The sequence below is a fragment of the Antedon bifida genome, chromosome 5, assembly GCF_963402885.1.
Source record: "Antedon bifida chromosome 5, ecAntBifi1.1, whole genome shotgun sequence".
NCBI classification, from domain to species: Eukaryota; Metazoa; Echinodermata; class Crinoidea; order Comatulida; family Antedonidae; genus Antedon; species Antedon bifida.
Genome location: NC_136230.1, coordinates 8,030,651 through 8,055,134, shown reverse-complemented (window position 1 = coordinate 8,055,134; position 24,484 = coordinate 8,030,651). Strand labels below are relative to the sequence as shown.

General features: G+C 33.7%; 1 protein-coding gene across 1 annotated transcript in view; it reads right to left on the bottom strand.

Moving 5' to 3' along the window:
• Window positions 1-74: 74 nt before the first annotated feature.
• The window catches only part of LOC144843817 (uncharacterized), a 34,871-nt gene continuing 10,461 nt past the window's right edge, over window positions 75-24,484 (bottom strand). The window contains exons 11-41 of the mRNA XM_078700771.1: window positions 24,261-24,314; window positions 23,973-24,035; window positions 23,525-23,623; window positions 22,990-23,049; window positions 22,173-22,377; window positions 21,761-21,940; window positions 20,048-20,173; window positions 19,399-19,577; window positions 18,438-18,501; window positions 17,837-17,943; window positions 16,757-16,937; window positions 15,327-15,518; window positions 14,783-15,007; window positions 14,340-14,486; window positions 13,744-13,905; window positions 13,160-13,303; window positions 12,349-12,483; window positions 11,872-12,041; window positions 11,528-11,591; window positions 10,658-10,825; window positions 9,820-9,918; window positions 9,299-9,370; window positions 8,974-9,099; window positions 8,455-8,568; window positions 7,850-7,990; window positions 7,486-7,593; window positions 7,215-7,349; window positions 4,771-4,887; window positions 2,290-2,481; window positions 1,842-2,128; window positions 75-1,570 (exon numbers count right to left, since the gene is read on the bottom strand). Of these exons, the coding sequence (XP_078556897.1) occupies window positions 1,316-1,570; window positions 1,842-2,128; window positions 2,290-2,481; window positions 4,771-4,887; window positions 7,215-7,349; window positions 7,486-7,593; window positions 7,850-7,990; window positions 8,455-8,568; window positions 8,974-9,099; window positions 9,299-9,370; window positions 9,820-9,918; window positions 10,658-10,825; window positions 11,528-11,591; window positions 11,872-12,041; window positions 12,349-12,483; window positions 13,160-13,303; window positions 13,744-13,905; window positions 14,340-14,486; window positions 14,783-15,007; window positions 15,327-15,518; window positions 16,757-16,937; window positions 17,837-17,943; window positions 18,438-18,501; window positions 19,399-19,577; window positions 20,048-20,173; window positions 21,761-21,940; window positions 22,173-22,377; window positions 22,990-23,049; window positions 23,525-23,623; window positions 23,973-24,035; window positions 24,261-24,314 (4,371 nt within the window). The 3' untranslated portion in view covers window positions 75-1,315. The remainder of the gene's footprint in view (window positions 1,571-1,841; window positions 2,129-2,289; window positions 2,482-4,770; window positions 4,888-7,214; window positions 7,350-7,485; window positions 7,594-7,849; window positions 7,991-8,454; window positions 8,569-8,973; window positions 9,100-9,298; window positions 9,371-9,819; window positions 9,919-10,657; window positions 10,826-11,527; window positions 11,592-11,871; window positions 12,042-12,348; window positions 12,484-13,159; window positions 13,304-13,743; window positions 13,906-14,339; window positions 14,487-14,782; window positions 15,008-15,326; window positions 15,519-16,756; window positions 16,938-17,836; window positions 17,944-18,437; window positions 18,502-19,398; window positions 19,578-20,047; window positions 20,174-21,760; window positions 21,941-22,172; window positions 22,378-22,989; window positions 23,050-23,524; window positions 23,624-23,972; window positions 24,036-24,260; window positions 24,315-24,484) is intronic.

The window sequence follows — 24,484 nt, the reverse complement described above, 5'->3', positions numbered from 1 at the left end:
TACCACTGATATGTTCCTCTGATCATTCAAATCATTTAAAAATCAATGAAGTGATGTACAAAATAAGACACAAATGAAATGGTATTGTTTTTATTTAAGTTGTTCCACAAGTTCTTCATATTTTTACCTCTACATATTCTAGTGAATGCAGCATATATTATTTACTAAAAAGTTGAAATGAAGTAAAAGACATTTTATAAAATAGCACCAATGTTTAACCTGGAATACAGTATGTATATTTTTAAACCTATGTTGACAAACATCACATTATTGTTAATAAATAAAAGCGATAGTTATTATTGTGTATTGGGTCAATTTAAGTTGTTAAATAGTTGTTTCTTACCAATTTAATGCATGGTGCCTATACTACAAAATAATATGTGGTAAATAGTAGTTTTCTTATGTTATCTAAATATTTTGATTAATCCACACAATTGTATTTAGTTAAAAAAACTAGCTCGGTCATTCGTCATGGGCCAATTTCACTCTTTCAAACTGATTGTAAAACTCAGCTAAGTTGATCGAGAAGAAAGAGCATGTTTTAGTGAACTCTTTCCAGTCTAATTGAACAGACATTCGGTTAATTTAATCGAAAACAATTCAATGCGAATGTGACTTTACTTATGTGTTTAATAAATGCATAGAAAATGTAAAACGTCAAATCTATTTACATGATACAACAGTAATTTACTAACTGAATAAAAAGCACGATTTGTGCATAATGAAACTAAAAAAGTAGTTTGACAATACAATGTCTTTGATGTAAGCGTGATAATAAATTCTAAATCTACTAACTAAATAATTTGGTACCAAGTCAAATATTTGCTATGTTACACTAGTAATATAAATGATAATTTAGGTTACATACAAGAATACTGTTGATACATTTAAAATTTATTACTAAAATATTTATCTAAAATATGCATTTTTTTCTGAACTGATGTTTTTCCAAAACAGGAAATTTAGACATGTTATACAATTTATAGCATTTTACACCTCATAAATCATACAGTACATACATTTTTAATCAACAATTTTTAACCAATTAAATATATGCCTTGGTAATGAAAATGTAAACATAATTGTTTATGGTTTCAGTATAAACCGCAGATCGAATTTAAATTGAATATTATGTAACTAATTTAAAAGAATTAATTTTGATTTTATATAATACACATTAGCGTATAACTCACAGTATCTACATCACCTAAATTAATTTTGTTAAAAAAATACAATTGGCTATTGTAAAATATGATATTGAGGTTTTTTTCAAGTTTTGCATAGGTATCTGAAGGAATCTCTATTTTACAATAGATCATTGTTTTTGGCAAACACGACATCGACTAATCACATTACTTGTTCCAGTTGCTGACTTAACTGTCTGGCTTTCTGGTTCTTCAAAATCATCAGCGAAACTCATAGCCTTCAGCCAGAAACTGAAGGCATTATTGAAGAAATGACAACGTCCGCGGCCATTGCATTCGATGAAGGGTGACGCACGGAATGACTCTAAACACGAACCAGGACTTGAGAGTGATTGGCCACCACCTTCTGCCCCTGATGATGTATGCTGTAAAATGAAAAAATAAAATATTTACTTTTTTTCCACAAAATCCTGAAATTGGACTTCCATAAAACGCAAAAACTCTCCCAAAACCCGACTTGTCATTCTAATTTTAATTTCAAAACTAGAAATCATTTCAAACATACTACTGTACAACATACCCAATTACAGTTTTGCTATTTTAATGATATTAACGTAGCCTTCGACAGTGGTGCATACATGATTGACAATAAAAATTAAGATCTACAATCAGTGCCACATTCATTTAAAGCCATACCATTAGGAAGCTGTATCCATCCCACACTGATCTCCAACCTGTAGGACAGCTTGGTAGAAGACTTGTCTGACTATGCACTGCCATCACTGCTGCAGTAGTCTCACAAACTGCACACCTACTGATGTATGGTTCAATAGCATCTTCTTCAACTGGCATCATCGGGATAGATTCGCTGGTTGCCAGCCAGTATGATTTGTCATTGCGATTGGCATAATTACATGTTCCTCCGAAATTACAGAAGATGAACGGCATTGTGTTGAAGCGTGGTAGACAAGAACCGGCCATACCTAGAGTATTTTAAAATATGATTACTTACAGAAATATGTCAATGAAATAAATAAGAAAAACAGAAAAAAAAGCTTCTATTTTCCTGTTGCAATGATTTTCATTTGTGTAATCTGTGTTTATGATTATCTTTGGGTTTAATTTAAACAATGTTAGTTCTTACCAAGATCTTGATGATGAGCTTTGTCATTCCCTTCAACGTACAGCAGGCTGTAACCGGACCAGAGCAATGTGCCGCCACCTGGACATCTAGGGATTGTAGCACCTTGGCTGTGTTTGACGATTAACATTCCATTTTTGTTTCGTATTTCTCCAAATCCTGGAATACCAGGTTCACCTGAATAACCATCATAACCTGTGAAGCAACCAATTAGACAGTCAGTCATTGTGACAGAGTACCACCAGACACTAGTATGTCACAAACAAGCATTATGGTGGGTTGTGAATCGGTTTATGTGAAAAAGCAGACAATACTTTGACACTAGGAAAGGCACCCAACATAATTGAGGTCATTTTGATACTCCAATGTGTGTATGCGTGCAATAGTATAGTATGTATAAAGTTGGGATTTCAGACACAATTTCAACCACTATATTGATCCAAGATGGTGGATGATTAAAAAATATAGTTTTAAAAATGTCCAGAAAAATCAATTTGATACCCATGTGTTTGGAGTTATATAACATTATAATATATTATTATATTAACATAGATATTGGCTATGTTATATATTGACTGATTGATCACTTTATTTCAGAATAAAAATATATACAACAAACATTACAAAACAGAAAATCTAAAGTAGGATTTCATCCCATTTAGTGAAGAGATTTGAAGATCGTAACAGTTCATAGTATGTCATTGTCACCTAACAAGATCATTTTCACTATTCCAAACACTAAAACCATAAATGTACTTGCGACATGGTTGTAAAAAGAGGGAATTCTCCTCGTGGCCAACAAGTTACACAAAATATATTGCATGGTAGTACTTTTTGTGATATAAAAATATCCAATTTCCTCACAACCCCTGCATATTCAATACCAGACTGCCATAACTAACATATTATTTATTTGAAGCTTAGCACACTGCAGAAGGACTAATTTGCATAACAAGTGGTGCATACCACACACAATGGCCTTGGTTTGCTTTTATAATAGTCAGTAGCAGCCAAGCAGCCATGGGTAACTTGTGTTCTAGATGTACACCATGTTTACAAGTCCCAGCCTAGCTGATAATGTGTGTAAATTCAGTTAGACTGAATACTTGAATTTATTTACCAGTTGTCTGCTGTTCACTACCAACCAGGGGATATAATTAGGTTTAGGCCTCCAGGATTATTACCCAACCTAGCTGGTAATGTTGATTATAATTTGGTTCCATGCTACCAGTTTGCCGGTGACTGAATATATTTACCAGTTTGCTTTCTGTTCAGAGCAGCCAAGGGGATATGACAATTATTCTGTTACTATATTCGCCATGTTTGCAAGACAATTCAGCTGGTAATGTTAATTGTACTTTGCTACTAGTTTGCTTATAACTCAATACTTGGATTTATTACTTGGCAAATTGTAGATTTTTGGATAAACAAAAATCACTGACTGGAAGGTAAGCATCTTACATTAATAAACTTCATAGTAATACATACCAACACTATTAAATAAAATTTCTTTTCATCGTCTAGCATTGTTAATTCCATGACGACGATGAGAATGAAACCTGATAGGTTTCGAAACGTACTGTAAGTTCGCTTATACTATTTTTGGTTGTTCAAAAGAAATTTTATTTAATACCTATTCCACAACCAGATAAAATTCTTCCAACATACCAACACTGTCATAGTTAATGTATATTTTATAATTGGAACAAAAAGTGAAAATGTCAATGAATTATTATCATTGTTTACTTTTTGTATTTATAAAACAAATTTTATTAAATCATTAGAAAAGCATTCAAAAATGAGATCAAAAGTCGTCTGGAACTAAAAAATCTTATAGAGAATCAATATGCTTGTAACATAAACAAGGCAAAAAAGAAATGGGGTAACGTAAAAAGAAAATTATTAACTTGTATTTCTTAAAATTACATGTATTAATTTTTAATTGTTTCATTAGTATTTTAATTTTTTATTTATATATATATATATTTAAAACTTTATTTTAATGACATTTTATACAATTTCTATATATAACTACAATGTGTAATATGAAGAATGAAATAAAAGTGGGTTGCCCCAACGAAAGAGAAAAAAAAGTATATTTTATAATGATTTTTCAAACAAATTCAAATAAAATCAAGGTGCTACAGACATAAACCCAATTCACACATACAAAAATCTAACAAAATGGAAACATATTGTAAAGCTCTGTCTACACTATCAAACTAGTTCAACAAAAAAGAGAATTATGTTCCCAAATATGGTAGTGATATACCCGAATATGGTAGTGATATGACATCATCATGTCCATATAATTATGGGCACATCATATTTTTTCTGTCACATAAAGTTTGATAATGTAGACGGAGCTTTTTGAACATTGTTGTCGTACAATCAAGCAATCATGTGAAAGCATTGCAACTCAATATGATCCATGTAACAATTTGTTACATGAATTTGTGTTCATACATGTGAACTCATACTTACCTCTTGGTCCTGTTGAACCAATACTTCCACGTATGCCTGGTTCACCTTCTTGACCCTTCCTACCATTTAAACCTTGGTAACCTGGTATACCAGAATCACCAAAGTCACCTTCATTACCTACAACAATAGAATCATAATTTTGTTAATATAGACTTAAATAAGTATCTTGTTTCATCAGTTTTTCCTTAAAATCGTAGTGAATAAACTTGTTCTTTCTGAATGTTTAGATTTTGCCTAGGCACTAATTATTTATATTACATAGCCTATGTAAATACGTGAACGTGATTGGTTGAAACTGCGTCACATGACTGTCGCTTCGAGGATCGTAAATCGTATATATCCTCGAGAACGATGATATTGACTGAGTAATTTTCGCGTAATTATCGTGTCCCCTGTCATTAATCCTATACATTCTCGAGTTCGATGATATTGACTGTGTAATTTTCGTGTGGCAACACTCGCGTTCGCCGATAAATAAACAAAAGTCATCTACTGGATTTGAACTCGGGTGGGAATTGTCACTCCATCGCAAGACAACGCTTCCGCCGTTGCGCCACGGAAGTTGCTTCAAGAAATTATTCATCTAAACTATTTAAACTATGCATACATAGCGCCCTCATTTGTTATTAGTCCTCCCTAAATGTGATGAAACACCGTTTGTGATTGGTCAATACTCACGGTAGTAACCTAGTAACTAGTACGCGCTGAACATCCGGTGATTCGGCTTCTCGAAGAGAAGACGATGAATTGTTTATTCGGCCTACCTGATTATAATATTATTATTAATAGGCTTATTGATGGAAATTCTTCTGTTAATTTAAACGACCTAGGCCTAAGTGAATATTTTATTGCCAAGGAATCATTAATTAGTAATTATCTGTATATTATTCTTCGCAAGGTAAGGTGTCTAGGCAGGAGGCTTGTTTACATACAATACAAATACTATAGAATAGGAGGCCTAGCCTAGCTTCACCAGCAGACTTGTTCTTGGCTATATAATATAACAGATATTGCCTTTTATATCGGTTAAATATAAGATTTGACATCCCCTTGGGAATGATATTATGTTCTCGGGGAATATATATTTCCCTCAGCTGGCGCTTCGGGAAATATATATTCCCTCGAACATAATATCATTCCCTCGGGGATGTCAAATCTTATATTTAACCTCTAAGCAGTCAATATCTGTATAATATTACATAGCCTATGTAAATACGTGAACGTGATTGGTTGAAACTGCGTCACATGACTGTCGCTTCGAGGATCGTAAATCGTATATATCCTCGAGAACGATGATATTGACTGAGTAATTTTCGCGTAATTATCGTGTCCCCTGTCATTAATCCTATACATTCTCGAGTTCGATGATATTGACTGTGTAATTTTCGTGTGGCAACACTCGCGTTCGCCGATAAATAAACAAAAGTCATCTACTGGATTTGAACTCGGGTGGGAATTGTCACTCCATCGCAAGACAACGCTTCCGCCGTTGCGCCACGGAAGTTGCTTCAAGAAATTATTCATCTAAACTATTTAAACTATGCATACATAGCGCCCTCATTTGTTATTAGTCCTCCCTAAATGTGATGAAACACCGTTTGTGATTGGTCAATACTCACGGTAGTAACCTAGTAACTAGTACGCGCTGAACATCCGGTGATTCGGCTTCTCGAAGAGAAGACGATGAATTGTTTATTCGGCCTACCTGATTATAATATTATTATTAATAGGCTTATTGATGGAAATTCTTCTGTTAATTTAAACGACCTAGGCCTAAGTGAATATTTTATTGCCAAGGAATCATTAATTAGTAATTATCTGTATATTATTCTTCGCAAGGTAAGGTGTCTAGGCAGGAGGCTTGTTTACATACAATACAAATACTATAGAATAGGAGGCCTAGCCTAGCTTCACCAGCAGACTTGTTCTTGGCTATATAATATAACAGATATTGCCTTTTATATCGGTTAAATATAAGATTTGACATCCCCTTGGGAATGATATTATGTTCTCGGGGAATATATATTTCCCTCAGCTGGCGCTTCGGGAAATATATATTCCCTCGAACATAATATCATTCCCTCGGGGATGTCAAATCTTATATTTAACCTCTAAGCAGTCAATATCTGTATAATAGTGAACATATATATACTAAATGTGCTTTTATGTTTTATGTTATATGCACTGCACTTGCACTGAGGCCAAAAGCTCTGCCAATTTTTTCTGGCTGTTTCACTTTGTTTCTATTTTGGTTTCTGCTTATTTTATTTTTATCTCCATTGAGATCCAGCCACTGATACCCACAAAATTGTCTTTTTTTCCCAGTAATTTGCCTTTTTATTATTTATATATTAATACGAATATATTAAAATCCTTAGAATGGGCTTTTTGGTTCCTCTACCTCACTTTTCAAACCCTAGCAATGTTACATTTAACAAACATACCTGGTATACCAACACTGCCCCGTCGACCCTTTATACCTTTCAAGCCACGTCGTCCAGGAAAACCTTTAAGTCCTCTTTCTCCTTTTCGACCAAGGCTGCCAACGATTCCTGGAACGCCATCCAATCCATCAATTCCTGATGAAATATTATAAAAGGAAAATAAATACTAGACCTCTGCATTCATAAAAAAAAAATGAATTACTATTTGCAAATTTGTTACGACTCCTTTTAGTGTAATGTGAAATAAAAAGAGGTCAATTCAGAAACATACCAATTCTTCCTGGTGCTCCTAGTAGTCCATTTAAACCTGTGTTGCCCTTTTGCCCAGGAGGAGCACTGCGTCCAGGTATACCTTTCCTGCCATTGTCTCCAACAATACCTATTTTGTTGTAGTACAAAATGTTTTAAAGAATGTCAAACTTTCACTGACAATTTGGAAATAAAGATGTGCTTTGAACAATAAATTCTAAGCATGGTCCATCTTAAGTTTGATTTGATAACTTTTATTGTACAAATACATGCATGCATGTACTGTATTGCAAATTTGTACAAGCAAATATTTATTTTATGTGTGTTTTTATTCTTAACTTTTAAAAAAGGCCTCTCAAATTCACCGGATACTATAAAATATTTACCTTTAAATCCTCCCAAACCTGGGTTACCAGAAATTCCAATTTCTCCTCGATCTCCTTTATTTGTTGCTCCACCGTCTCCACGCTCTCCTTTGAAACCACGACTACCTTTAAATCCTCGTAAGCCTTTTAAACCACTCACTCCTGTGCTCATAAGAAATGGTATATACAGTAAGTACATTAATATACTGTTATCAGTATAGTAACTAACAGTGAAGTTGTATAACAGTATATATATAAACATATATTAATATCCATACAGCAAGAATTTCGTGTTTAATAACAGACTGTCTGTGTATAGTGTGGGTTTCATACGTCAAGCTCTTGATGGATATATCAATGACTTCTCACTGTTCAAATAATTGTCAGATATACTGTATATATTAATATACTTGGGCAAATTCCTTCCCTATTTTACTTTGAGTACTCAAAGTAAAATAAATGTAAATGGTACATTTTTTATTAATTTGATCTTAATTTAATATTTACATCATCAGTAGGCCTAAACACAATAATTTCAAAGGTCAATATAAACCATGGAATATGAATTAATGAACTAGCTACAGAAAGAATTACAATATAATTATTAGTATAACACTAGTACATACCACCAAAACCTGCAAAGCCTTCATCTCCACGGTCACCTTTGACCCCTATGGCAGAACTTGCACTCCTACCTGGGTCACCAGTAACACCTGGGAAGCCTTTTTGACCTATAGGACCTATAAACACAAAAACACAACTTGAGAAAATCATCTCCACATGTTTTCATTTTAGGTTTCCCCAACCCAACACATTCTGCATGTTTTGACAACATTCTGCCAACTTGAGACTACATATCATACATACATGTGAACTACATACAATGTAATTTAAATCATTATTGGGGTTTTGTTTTGTCTTCTTTTTTGGGTTCATCCATTCATTTAATATTGTATTCTTTGATAAAAAAACTGAAAACACACTGCACCTCTACAGAAATAACAAGAGTTTGGCTATACAGTAGTATTTAATAGTTCATTACTGTATGTTACTTTTATGATTTTAAACTGGAACTGGAATTAAAGTTGGTATTAAGAATATTGATATTTTATTTCCAAGTTTTATAATACTGTATAACTTTTTACCGAGGTCTCCAACGTCACCAGAAAGACCAGTAAAACCTGGCAAGCCCTGTGCTCCATCTAATCCATCTTGCCCATCCAGGCCATCTAAGCCATCTTCACCAACTTTCCCACGCAGTCCATCAGGGCCTATACATAAATTGGTTTAAAAAATCCAAAACTATTATTAAAAGTCTGACTTTGAGCATTTTAGGTGACATTTGTGCTTTATATTGATGTATTTATTTCAGAAAAACGTAACCATCAAAATGTACAAAATTAAAATTAAATTATTTTCTACTGTTTTCATTGAAGGTAGAATTAAAAATATTTTTTTGAAATGCCTTACCAGGTTCACCATTCATTCCGTTCTCTCCCTTCAACCCTGTAAGACCTGGGTATCCAGCATCACCACTAGGTCCTAGACAAATTGACAAAGTAAAAGTAGAACAGTAGTTAAAAGATGCTAAACTTGTGAAAATGAGAAAAATATGTGAATTAAAGTATCACGTAACTAAAGCTCTGTCTACACTATCGAACTAGTTTGACAAAAAAAGTGTGATGTGCTCAAATATGGTAGTTACATGACATCATTGTCCATTATGTGCACATCACATTTTGTCACATAAACACATATACTTTGATAGTATAGGCTGAACTTAAGACTTTTCTGATTCATATGCAGAAACCTTTATACTGTACCGTAGAAATTATTGTTGCATTATTATATATGGCTATACTAAGATTATTTTTTCAATGGACAAAATAAAAAATATTCGTAAATCAGTTTAATTATTATAAAATAATCATAAATAATTACATAAATTTAATAATTTTGTACTACAAGATTATTTATCATGTGCTACTAACCTTTGAACCCTCTTGGTCCAATTTGACCTTTAGGGCCTATAGTTCCTGGAAATCCTGGAAGTCCATTTACTCCTTTTCTACCAGGACCTCCTGTTGCACCTTAAGATAATAAATGGTAATGTATGGTTAATACATGAATTGTCATTTCTACCTTTAAAAGTATGTATGGTACCTTCTATCTAAACATATAAAAATGCAAATAAATAACAAGTCTTAACCCGTACATACTGTATAATCAACTGTCTCTTTTTCTCCCTTATCTTTATCTCCACCCCTTATTCACTGATTGGCATTTCTCTATGATTTTTCACTCTTTGTCTTTTTGAAATTTCCATAAACATATTTATGAGTCACCATGGAGTTGGGCCACCCAATATAGATCAACTGACCATGACTGGATACACTAAATGCATTACATGTTAAATCATGATTGAATTCTTATAAAAACATATTTACTGTATGTAAAAATCTAAGACTTTACTAAGAAATTATACTATATAATATTTTACAGTAATCCCTGTCCAGTTCACACTTTTATTTATACATCTCTATTTAATTATGCATTTAATTTTTTTAAACTGCTAATTTGATTGATGCTGTATTTTCTAATACTATACCATACCATAGTTATTGTGTTATTTTATGGGTGGTCATGTCCTAAAGATTTATTATTTGATCTCTTCAACACTTTACTTTGTTGCATTGTTGAAGTGTGGGGAAACAAACAAACTTTGCTTTTTAGTGACAGTATAGTTTTTATGTCTATGAACTCTAATCAAGATCTAGCCACTGTTATGCCAGTTTTTGGTTAAGTAAGAGATATCACTTTTGGCTTTACCTTTAAAACCGAGTTGACCATCAAATCCACGATCACCTGCTGGACCTTTTCGTACTGAAAACACCTCTCCTGGTTGACCTTTATTTCCTTTTGGTCCAGTAAATCCACTTTGACCTGGTAGACCATTTGAACCCCTGAAACCAATAAATCCATTTATGCCTCTTTCACCTGCAAAAATTAAATATATTTTAAAATTAAAACAAAATTAACACCAGCTTTGTTTTGTTTCTATTGGGAAAATTGTTATAGAATAAATGAAAAAAGCGTACTATTGCATGCCATGTGATCCACAATCGTCCAATCAAATATCAGGAATTCATTTAGGTGTTATATAATATAGAATAGATGTTTACCCAGCCACTCTAACCTAATTGTACTTATTATCACATATATGATATAAATATACTTATAAACACATGAGATATGAGATTAATTGAAACTAATTCTAGGGTCAGATTTGAACCATACTTCTAGACCATCAAGATATTGCGCTGATGCCTCGGGTTAGATTTTAGTTCAATGGAAGCAGAAGGTACTGCACAAGCAGGATGATAATGTAATAACTACTTTGAAGTAGGGAGCAAAGTTACTCAAATTAGTTATTAAATTACCAACCAAATAGATTTTAAGATATTCATCACTTGAACCTCTAAGGGAGTTTGTTTTCTGCCCCACTGTAACAATGGTACATTCCATGATGGGTGGTTATTGTCCAATGGTTATTGTACTCTGATTTTCATGGAGGCACAATAGAAATGTATATATTATTTTATTTTGTATCTCCATTGAGATCCAGCCACTGATACCCACAGCATTGTCATATTTTCAGTAATTTTGATTTATATAAATTAACATGTCAATATATCTTACCTTTTTCTCCGTCTACTCCTTGCAAGCCTGAAATTCCATTGTATCCAGGTTGCCCAATAATACCCTAAAAAATAAAATCAATGTTGCTAATATTCATTTAAATATTCCTTAAAAGAATCTACAGTATCTTAGTATGCAACGATTTAAGAATTTTTCCCAAGCAATTACCGCATTTATTTTATTGCCATTAAGCATATAGCTCCATACATTAAGTATAGAGTTAAAAACTGTAAGTTCGGATTTATGCAGTGATTCTTCATAATAATTTAGGTACCAATATCATTTTTACTGCATGTATACTACACCCTTCTCTTTCTTATAGTATGTCTTCAAGTTTAGCATACCTCTTCACCCTTGAAACCTCTCAATCCAACATATCCCTTAATGCCTCTGACACCTTTGCGACCTGTACGTCCACTTTGACCTATTTCTCCTTGTAGTCCCTTAGGCCCCCTTAATCCTGAATCTCCCTTTGGGCCAATGGAGCCTGGTTGACCAACAAATCCTTTATAGCCTAAAATTAAACAAAATTAATTAATTTTGAAAAATGAAAGAAACTTAAAATATAGAAAATATAGTATTCTATGAGAGTAATGTAAATAATGTCTGAATTGCATCAACTGGTATGTTTGTGTTGACATACAAGGCAAATACAATTACTCCACTGAAACATAGATTGATTGATGATGTCTATTTTTGTAAAAAGTTTTTATAGTTTCTTTTCTAAACTTTTCAAATTATTGGGTGGTCTTATATGTATATGTATGTAAAACATGCACTTTTCCAATAATTTTTCTTATTTTAATTTTAAAAATACTCACCTTGGACACCTGGACTTCCATTAGTTCCAGGAACTCCTGGTGACCCAATAAATCCAGAATCACCATCAGAACCCTTATTACCTCTTGTCCCATCATCTGCATTAGCACCTGGTTCTCCCTTTTCACCATTTTGACCTGTGGACAAAAAAAATTAATTTAAGCACCAAAATACAATGACAAAACAGAACAAGGATATATTCTTTTTTATTACAAGGCAAATTATGATTTGGCGTAATGTAGCGCAATAAGCTCCAAGGCCCCTGGGTTTAGCCAGTGAGCACTCATATCCGTTACGCCACTGAATGGGCGGAGTAGTCATAGAAGGATGTTTAAGGAACTCTTTTCAATTCCCTCAATCCCTTAGAGACTACCAACCTTACTATTGGTTTGTACACAGGTTTACTGTTTTTATTGGATACAGGAGAACAACTATATCTTTATTGTATTATATTTTTATATATCTGTAAAGGTAAAAGGTCAAGTTAAGTCTTGTATTCATTCTTACTGTGGGGAATGAGCTGTTAGAAGCCCATTTTACTACCCTAAGTATTATGTGGTAGAGTGGCCAGTTCCTTTCCACGCAATGGCGTTCTTTTAAATACATGTGGCCATGTCAGCATAAGCTCCAGATATTACACTTACTCACTTACTATTACACAACTGTCTACATTGACTAATTACAGATTTCCCAACTTGGAAAAATGAAATATTGCGAGTTTTTATGAAATTACAGAGGTACTATAATACTACATCAAACCATAGAGGGTGCTGTGAAAAAATAGTATAAAAAAGTAGTTATAATTATCCTTGCCATTTCTTCCTGGATTTCCTCTCGTACCAGGAAAGCCTTTAATTCCTGCATTGCCTTTGAACCCAAAAAAACCTTTTCGTCCTGGGATGCCACTTAGGCCTTCTGTTCCTTGTAAGCCGTTAGGACCACGTTCTCCACTCAGCCCTAAATTGAAACAGAAAAGAAAGCATATACTAGATGTAAAGAGAATCTGAAAAACCCCACACTCATTCGTCTCCACTTGTGTTATTGTTATTTTTAAGCCACCTAGGATCCCGGCGAGGCCAATTGTTTCTCTTCGGGCTAAGCTCGCTCAAGTATTATTGTTTATGTTCCGACTGGTTATCATTTCTTAATAAGTGTTTATAATCATCATAAGATAGTAGTTTCTTTATTGCATTAAAATCAACAAATATCTGAGTATGCATACATTAAAACAATATAAAAGTGATTAATACATTACAAAAAAAAAGAAGCACAAATTTAAAAAATAAAATGTATGTACTATAATTCAGTAGAAATGTCCTAAGTTTAGTTTTAAAATTAATGTGATGGAGTTTCGAATATATATAAATATTAGTCTTATTGGCTTATCTTATCCGTACCTTTAATTCCCTTTTCTCCTGTTGGCCCCATAATCCCTGACATGCCAGGTGCACCTTTTATTCCACGTATACCTGTATGGCCGTTTTTTCCTTGTTCTCCGAAATCACCAGGAAATCCCTTGACACCTAGATTACCTCCTAGGCCATTTACACCATTAACACCTGCATATGTAAATTTATATTTATCAATAAATTGATCGATAAAGCAACTACAATTACGATTATTCTTGTATTACAATTTGGAATTAAAATAATTTTATATGATCATCACATATAAAATAGTAGATTCAGAAATCATGAATATATATTTCATAATAGGACATTTGCACTTTCTTCGTCTCTATGCACAAACTCCTTTAAGAATTTTTTAGAACTTCTTGAGAATTCCTTCCTATTGAATTGAAATATATATTTATATATTATACAGCGTTAGAGTTGACCCCTGCATTATGTCACTCATTATTTTTCCTGCTGGTCTCTAGTTTAAAAAGGGCACTTCTGGAAAAATGGGGCTATGGTCTTGCAGTACATTGGTCAAGATCGGAATTTCTCAACTATCATTACTCGCCGTACTGTATTCAACTAATCCACTTTACCTCGACTACCTCTGAACCCTTTTTGTCCTCGAAATCCAGCTGGACCACGTTCACCTTGGACAGCCTCGCCTTTTCCGCCAGGAAAACCTCGTCCTGGTTCGCCTTTCTCTGCTAAAAATGCCGGGAACCCTGGTAGACCAGGTTGTCCTATTCATAATATTTAAAATATTGAATTATTTAAAAAGAAATCTTAATATTTGTTGTATTTTCCTACCTTTATCACAATGACAAAAATGTCAAAACATAATGAGATACCAGTAAAGAGTTAAAAGAAATTTGTGGCAACAAATAAACATCCTTCAATGGTGTGGGATTAAATAACTTATGAATATAGAATTACAGTCATTCTAATGGTTGGCCAATTTTCTGCTTATCTATTCACGAGCAATTTTATTTTTGTATTATAGTCACCATTAGCATTATTTTAAGCCTAATCATTTTACCTGGTGTTCCCTTCAGCCCAGATCGTCCTCTTCCACCCTTCGAGCCTTTAAGCCCTATATCACCATTTATTCCAAGAAGGCCTGGTGCACCTGGATCCCCTAGGTCACCATTCGGACCTCTTCTACCTGGGTAGCCATCGAAACCAGGCAAACCACTAGTACCAGGAAAACCAGTGTAGCCCTTTTCACCCTGTACTCCAGGTACTCCTCTCATTCCAGAAATTCCTAAAACAAATGAAAACATACTTTTTAATAACAAACTTTCTCATTTCCAAACTGCTTTCAGACCAAGTAAGGTCGACTGTAATGTTCTTTTTACGTATCATTTCCTTTTCATTTCATTTATTTATTGGCTTTCATAGTACGTACAGTCATTGCCTGTATTTTCATAGTATAACAAGAACAGATAGTAAAAAAATAAAACACAGAAAAAAAAATATAAGCCTAAACAACCAAAATCATAGTCCAGACTCCATGTGTAAAAGAAAGGGGTCATGAATCTGGTTGCAGGCACTAAAATATAACTATACTAAAAATAACTAACCAGGAACACCAGGGTTTCCAGCAAATCCTTTTTGTCCTGGAGGTCCTTGATCTCCTTCCTCTCCTTGATCACCTCTATCACCAGTAAATCCAGTTACACCAAAAAAACCTTGTTCACCTTCAACGCCTGGAACACCTACTTTTCCAAGAGGTCCTGGAGGTCCAAGCGGTCGAACGATCAAACTATCATCGCCTAAAATGAATTGGAAGAGTTTAATCCTTAATTACAAATTTTAGAAGTCATATTTGTAAGAACAAACTGTCATTAGGTTTTGAACTATTTTATTTGAAGCTAGAATTATTATAATATGAACATAGATAATTTATTGAAAGTAATTTGAGGTCAATTTGATGAAATTTCGATAAATAGAAGTTTTAACAATTGTTGCTGCGGCTCTGATTACGTCAAATTTATCACCACCATATTTTGAATGGTTTCCGCAATAACTCATTTCTACTAGCTTATGATAACATATCCCTGCCAGTAAGCAAGTTGGGTGATGTCAGACAGGAACGTAATAAGCTTTAAACAATAAAATATCAACCAATATTGATTTGAGATATATTTTGAAGCTTTTTAGTCGCGTGGACGCGACTCTATAGTTCACTATGTTGGTCGGTCGGTTGGTCGGTCGGTCGGTCTGGTATCACTATGTGTTTTAGCATGCGACTTATGGCTGTTGGCCTTGTTACTTTTTAGAGACAGGTGGTACTTTTGAAATGTCAATATAAAGTTAATGTTGGAATGTTCACTTACAGCCAATTTACACAGACCATTTACAAAAAACACAAGGGTGGTTGAGCGGAAACCCATTCAGTATGTGGAACATGCACACTGTTTTCCCCTTACTGTTACTGCTTGTCCGTGTAAATTTGACTTTATAATTATTGTTTAACGACTGTTAGTCAATGGTCTACAGGATCACGTGTAAGTACAAGATGCTTACAAATCCAACAAAACTATGTGAAAGTGACAGAGAATGCATATAACACACTTCAATGCGTATATAACAAAATTGCAGTCCCGATGACGTAATGAGTTCAATAATCCTTTAATCAAATGACAAGAATCAGCTCAGGTGTGTTATAATATGTAATGATGAAAATAATTTTAGTAGATTTAGAATAAACTTCACAGACTTAAGATGTGTCATGGATATTAAAAGATTTTCTGGATAAATTCTTACCACCTCCTTCCTTTCTTTTATCATTATCTTCCTGTACAGAACCTTGTTTGAGTATAGTCGCACACAGGTTGGTCACATTTACACAGCTGTTTGTTTCCTTACATTTTGTATTCCACATGTTTCATTAATTTTTTTAATGTTTTGAACATTTTTCTATATTTCTTTTCTTGACAGAGAAAATTTGGAACCATCACAATTGTTTGATTAAATGTAATGAATAAAGAGAATTAGCATTAGCAATTACCTCGCTCTCCTTTCTGTCCTAAAATCCCTACAGCTCCTTTAAATCCTTCATCACCTATGTCACCTCTTTCTCCTCTAGAACCTTCTCCTCTGTAACCTTTAAATCCACGTGGACCTTCCTGCCCTGGAACTCCCATAACACCTTCACTTCCATTTGCCCCTTCTGAGCCTTTAGGACCACTCTGTCAAAGAAAGGTTAAAATATATATATATCCAATCTGCAGACAGTACTGTTTCGATCTTATTAGATCTTGTCAGTGCACCTCAAGTTTCGAAATGAAATATACCAGAGAACAACAAGCGTTCTATGCGAAGTAGTATTTACAAAAAAAAAGTAAAAATGCACCGTCTTAAAACTTTTATAAAACAACATACTATATGTATATAGCAAAATGTAGAGAAGCGTAATATCTGCAGAATATATAATCAGTTATAATCTATTATTATTTATGTATTATAAACCTCATTTCCAGCAATAGGCATATGGTACACCAAACCATTTAACTATTATAGTGTTTGGAGTTATACTATTTAGGAAGTGGCTATTGGCACTGTCAACCCAGCATGTCTTTCTGTCTATTTTTAAGTTTTCTATAAAACAAAGAAGGGGAAGGTGTTCTTTTCCTTAAAAATGACTACAATTCTGTCTATTATAAATCTTATATCGGCCTGACTACAGTCAACTCTCCCTATACCGGACTCTCTTAAAACCAGAAACTCTCACAAAACCAGACTTCTCTTGAGGTTCAAAATGTCCCAAATTCATTTTTACCATTAAGCACACATACTGAATACCAGACATTCCAGAAAACTAGACATATTAGGCCAGCCCAAAGGTATTTGTGAGAGTTGACTGCATATTTTAGTGACTCACAGTTGGTAACAAGGTAAAAATATATTATAATGTAAAGTTGAATTCCAAGTTAAAAATGAAATTTGCATAAAACCTGTGTGTGAGCCTGATCATTATAATATAGGCGAAATCAACATATATCGGCCTTCAAAATTGATGCTTCACTGCTTATTAGAAAAAAAAAGATTGTCGCAAATAATTTATTTATAAAGAATAGAAATAACTTACTCTATCTATTACTTTATTTTCATCAAAGTCTAAACCAGGTTCACCATTCTCTCCTGGTTGTCCAACATCACCCTGACTACCACGGTCTCCTGAAATTCCTTTCGGGCCTAGTAATGAAAATAATAACATATTGAATCATAATAATAGACCTACAGTTTACTACAGTCTATAGTATCTACCAACAAATGTCTCACAAACATTACCCACTATCCAAGAGCACCACAACACAACGTGTTTACAATTATCACATTATAAATTAATTTGTAACTTCCAACATGACCATACATTAGTCGCAATTTTTTAATAATTCAGTCATGGTGTCACGACCACCAAACAAAATGAAAAATTGGATTAATAAACTGTGTCTTTAAGACTCTATAGTAATTCTACTGTGGACTATCGCACTCCACCCATCATCTAGTTTCGCTTACACTGGGTCACCTTCCATCACTATTATAAAGAAAGGAATTATGATGCTTTTTAACATCTAGTAAGTGCTAATAAAGGCCTTTGATTTATACTTTTTTAATAGTTTATTCTCTGCCCAAGCAATGATGGAAGATTATTTGACATTATGAGGTAAATACCAATATATACTTACCATTTGGACCCTTAAAACCTGCTGGACCTTGCATTCCAATGGAGCCACTTCTACCATATTCTCCCTGTAAGGAAAAAAAGTAAAAGAATACTAATAGAGAGCTTTTGATTTGTGATGACCAAGTTATCTAAAGTTATCAATTCAAATTCAACTTTTATTTCAGACAAACTATCTAATTCCATTTTAATATAAGATGTTCTTTTTATGTGATTTTAATTAATTTAAATTTTACACAATTTAGCCTTTGGCTACAATGTAAATTTTCATTTTATTGAATAAAAACCTTGAATTGAAATTGAATTGAAAAGATACATATAAATACAATAAAAAAGAAAAAGAAAGAGAAATACACAGCAATATGTAACAACCATTAGAAAATTATGAAGAGATCTAGGGCCAAGAATTATCTGTTGAATAGAAACAACTTCCCATTTAAAATACATTGTGGAATCTAACAATATCATTGTGTGCATGCTAAACTTCTCAACAAATTAATTTCAGTAGTCTTGATAGAATATTTTGGTATGAAAAAACATTTCAGAGATTTTTTACTTCACATCAAACATTTATGCATGTGTGCATAATGATTTTTTAACTTTACAATTGTGTATAACATAAAGCCATGTCAGACAAGTTGACTATTTTGTTGCTTTTCAGGTAAATAATACATTTTGTGATAATATTTTTGGTCAAAATGAATAACTATTGTAACATTACAATGGCATATTAAAACAAACAAATTATTTTTATTTTTTCGTATTTTTAGTTTTTAACAAAATAATATAATTCAGTTAAATTTGTTGTCCAAATGAATAATTATTATTTGACATTACAATGGCATATTAGAAAAAAAAAATTATATTTTTTTGGGCAGATACATATATCCTCCTCTTCTACATTGTAGAGCTGGAGTTGAGCATATATATTCATTTTAGTTTGTTTGTTTGAAATGTATTATTACCTTAGGTCCAGCTGAACCCCTGAAACCCTTGAAACCTGGATCACCTTCAAAGCCTTTTGGCCCAACATTCCCTTTGTCCCCAGGCAAGCCATCTACTCCTGGAAAGCCGTCAAAACCTGGTACTCCTGGTTGACCTTTAGATCCATTTGGACAATTTTCACATATTCCACCCAGGTAACCTGATGATAAAAAAAATTAGATAATAAATATTATAAACAACCGTATATCTTGATTTACCAAAACATGGCTTATTGTACAGGTAAAGTTTGGTGATTTTACTAGTCAAGTTTATGTAAAAACTTTTGGACAAAACAACAAAATGATTCGCATGTAAAATTGGAGAGCTGCCTTTTTTCTGTGGTGTAGTCTTCAAGATGTAAGCTGCATGTTGGGTATTCATTTGATGGATAGAATATTTTCATTTGTTGAAATTCTTCTACCCACACAGTCTTATAAACATTCATTATTTGTATAACAAATGAACAAATACCTTGCTTTCTGTGAAATCCTTCTTTAATCCAGAGAATATCTGATCTTTTGCAGAACAAATTAAGGTGACCTGTCCATACCATTTAGCCCATGAGCCTTATTGGCTAAATCAGTTTCAATATCTCCCAAGGCTACCCCAAATATTGAAAATAATTTTTACCTTTTGATCCCTTTTGTCCTCTCTCACCGTAAGGACCTCGTCTTCCACGATCTCCCTTCCTTCCGAATCGACCATCTTCTCCTTTTTCACCGGTGATTGGTCCATCAGGACCATCGCCCCTTTGACCTATACAAAAACAAGTATGTTAAATGGTCAATGAAATATGTGACCATAGTTACCAACCGTCTCGCATCGTACAGGAAGATTTTTAGTCTATGCATGACCATTTATCGTTATTTATATTTTTATTTGAGGGGATATTCTTTCAAATTAATTGGTTTATTAAAAGTATAAAACAGCATTCGTTATTCAACATCATACATATCAATTAAAAAATACAAAATAGCATTGGCGCAGACTCTTCATTGCAAGAAGTGAGTGATGGATAGGAGCATGGTTGATTCTACCACCCACGAAAACATAGGGAGATCCGCTATCTAAACATAAATCGACAATTTTTAATGATGTCATTGTGGTATCTTAAATAGTACTGATCAAATCAGAAATCTGTGTGTAAAATGAATTATTGATGCAAATGTAAACCTCCCATGCCTCCCAATAATGCGCAAATATATAATAATATATAATAATTTAGGTTCTACTACTGCCCCTTCAGGGGTGTTTGGAAACACAACGCTTGACTGCCAAACACAAAAATCTTCGTGTTTCGCCTTTTTTTACGAAATCCGGTAGATAGGTTAATTATTGGTATATACTATAAATATGGACACGATATTCGGTCTGGACCGTCAATATTTTATATTTGAAAGTAACTAATCTGGTTACGAACAACTGTCAAAATGGTACCTGTCGAAATAACATACACCGCGCATCACAGTAGCTTGGCGCATTGTGTATCGGTCGCGCGCCAGCTATGCCGCTGAAGCCGCTACAAAGGTTTTTGTGGATTGGCATGTTTGTTTGTTATCTGAATAAAAAAAAATTTTCAATATGAAGTCTTTTATTATTGTATGTATACCCTAATTGTTTTGGTGTTTCACTGTAAGTGACCGAGTTTCACGCAACAAACTTTTAGAACGTTTAGAAATGGTATGGATATTATCATCAATTTACTAGGCTAGTACTAGGCTAGCCTAGGCCTAGTCGTAAAACGGTTCCGGACCAACTTTAGGCCTGGTTAACTAGGCCTGGTGTCTTTACTATGTGGATTTTGGCGAAACATTGATGTAAGATTTATAAAATGTAATACATTTTTCGATAGTGACAACTTGTTTTTATAGGCCTATCGGTGCCGTGTAAGTAACTTTTTCGTTGTTTGTTGATCTCACCGGGCGATATTTTCATATTGTGATGTCTTGCACAAAATCGCGAATATCTCGACTTTCTTGCGCAAAACTACGAAAAACTCAAAAAGATGGTTACTTTTATTTTACTATTACGATTTACATATTGCGATTTCAAAATCGTTCTTGGTACCATTGTAAAGCTAAAATCTTTATGATTATTTTAGTCGAAATTACATATAAATCAGATCACATACATAGTTTCAATCAGCTTTAATAAAAACATCGAATTGGGCTAAAAACGCTGGCGGTGGCAGTTTCTAACTGGAAAAACCTCTGGCAGTCAAAGTGTTAAAGAAGACTACCAGTAATAATTTGCACTTGATGGTGAATACATCCCACAATGTACAACTGTACCTGGATACATTAAAACATGCACACTAAAATGATCAACCTAAAAAACATTTACCTCTACTCCCAGCAATGCCTTTATATCCCCTAGGTCCTTGTTGCCCCTTCTGTCCTACTCCTCCATCCATTCCACGATCTCCATTCACCTTATATCCATTAAAACCAGGAAATCCTGGCTCCCCTTGTTCACCTTGTTCTCCCTGTTCTCCTTTGTTTCCAAACTTGATTCCAGGAACACCTGCAAAATAATTTATTCAAACATTGCAGCTAATCATATATATATATCATATTTATGAATAGACTTTACTAGTCTGTAATTGTAATTATGAATTATCAACGAAATCTAGTAATATTGCTATAATTCGTATATCAATTTTTTGTTTTAAAATAGACATAATTACATGATGTACTTACTGTACAACGTAACCATAATAAAGTTAAAAACTAAGTATAAACAAATGTAATCAAACCTTCATTGCCCGGTTCTCCATAATCTCCATCAACTCCCCGGCCTGGTTCACCTTGACGACCTTTGGGACCTAAATCACCACGATTACCATCGCTTCCTTCAGGTCCATAGTCTCCTCGGTCACCCTGCTGACCTTTGGGACCTCGTTGTCCCTGATTGCCCGGAAATCCTTTATCTCCTGGTAATCCTCTAGCAAAACCCTTAAACTGAAAGTTACGTGTTTAGTAAACATTATGCAGTGACTGTGTAATCCACTATGTCGCTATTCGCTGATGTACTCGCACGTTGCTAATGCACAAAGCGCCATGAGCTCCACATGGGTGGGGGACACCGGCTCTATACAAGTTTTCATTTATTATTATTATTTATTATGTTTTATAATCCACTTTCAACAATAAGTGTATTCTTCTTCTTATCGCATCCACAACTTAGATATTGTGTTTTAGCCACAGCTGCACACAATCATGAGCAGCATCATTGAATTCAGCAAGGTGTATTATAAAAAACTAATGGAAGTTTTGTATTTGTGAAATGAAGAAAATATTTTCATGAATTGAAAGATTGACTGGTCTATATAAAAAATAATAGGAAGCTTCTGATTTATGAAGATCCAGAAACTACCGATACTAAATAATATTGTGTCATTGGTCCTCATCTGGACCCTGAAAAATCCTGTCTCGAAGAATCAACTAAGCACATCTTGCTGTCGATACATGCGCAAAATGAATTAAAACGTGTTATCGCAAATCAAAAGCTCCCTAATGTTGAAGTGGCAGATTGAACATGGCCATGGCCTTTATTCTGTAAATAGTGCTTACCACTCCTGGTAAACCTTTAGGACCCATATCTCCATCATCACCATAATCTCCTCCGCTCCCCTACAATAAAATAATAAGATAATAATATTACTGTTCTTTTTTATGCAGATATATGTATAGTATATTACAATATTTCTGAAAATACAATAATCCACCATTTAATAAGCTTTGTGCGTATTTAGAGTTGTATAATATAACATTTGACATCCTCTGAAGTAATTATATATTTCTTGATGGAATATATATATATATGGAAAAAAACTATAATTACCAAGGAGATCCCCCTTTACACCGATAGAAAAGGAAATATCTGTTATGTTATATAGCCAAAATATTTCTGTAGACCGTATGTCTAGCATTATCAGCAGCAAAGATAACCATAGGAATGCAAGGAATTAATAATTCATGATTTCTTGGCCTTACAATATTCATTGAATACATCAACAGCAAATTTTTGTCAATAATTTTGAAGATCATCAGCTGTGTTCTGTTCTGTATTGTCTATCTATCCAATTTTAAGCACAAAAGATCTTACCCTCCCTCCTGTTTGTCCAGGAAATCCTTGTGTTCCTTTATCTCCAGATAGTCCGTCGGGACCTTTTACGCCTCTACGTCCAGGAACTCCTTGTGTACCCTAAAATATAAAGATTTCTAGTTATTATATCCAATATCCACAAGTTACCACAAGCCAGTGGCATAACGGCTATGAGCACTCACTGGCTAAATCCAGGAACTTACGAGGTCCTGAGCAGGGCTCGGAGGGAAAAAAGGCAATAAAAGGGTCGAAAAAAGGGCTAGTCACTTAGGGACCTCAGGCCTCTGTGTTACTCCTCAGCCACAATGTTACTCCTTAGCTACAAGCATTTTAATACAATACTAGGTGGCTAATACTTATGTCCCTACAGTCTATGTACATTTTTCCAGTACAGTTTTAATAAATTTAGTTTGTTTGTAACATTTGTTACTTGCTTTACACAACTTACCCTTCTTCCGCTGAATCCAGGAAGACCTTTTTCTCCAAGCAAGCCTTGATTTCCATTCTCACCCTATAGTATAAAAGTACAAGCACTGTTTATTTAAATCGTATATTGTTTATTAATTATCAGAAACTAAAAAATTCATTACACTTTAATTGCAAGAATATATTCATCTGGTCAGCATTGTTGTTAGCGAGTAAAGTTTGTAACAGAGAATCCATCGTAATAATTTATGTTTATTGAGAACATATTATACTAGTATTATTTATTTTATCTGTTATATTTAAAACTTACCATGGGTCCAGAGAGACCTCTCTCACCTTTCATGCCGACCATTCCTTTGATGCCCTAACAGTAAAAACAAAAGAAAGTTACTCCATTATGAATTAGTAATTTTTATTTAATATTATTAAATTATTTATATTTATATTTATAAATCTTAACAAAATAATTAATTTGTTTAGTCCCAATACTCTTTCACTCTGGGTTAAATCCTGTTTACAACACACTTTTTTAAT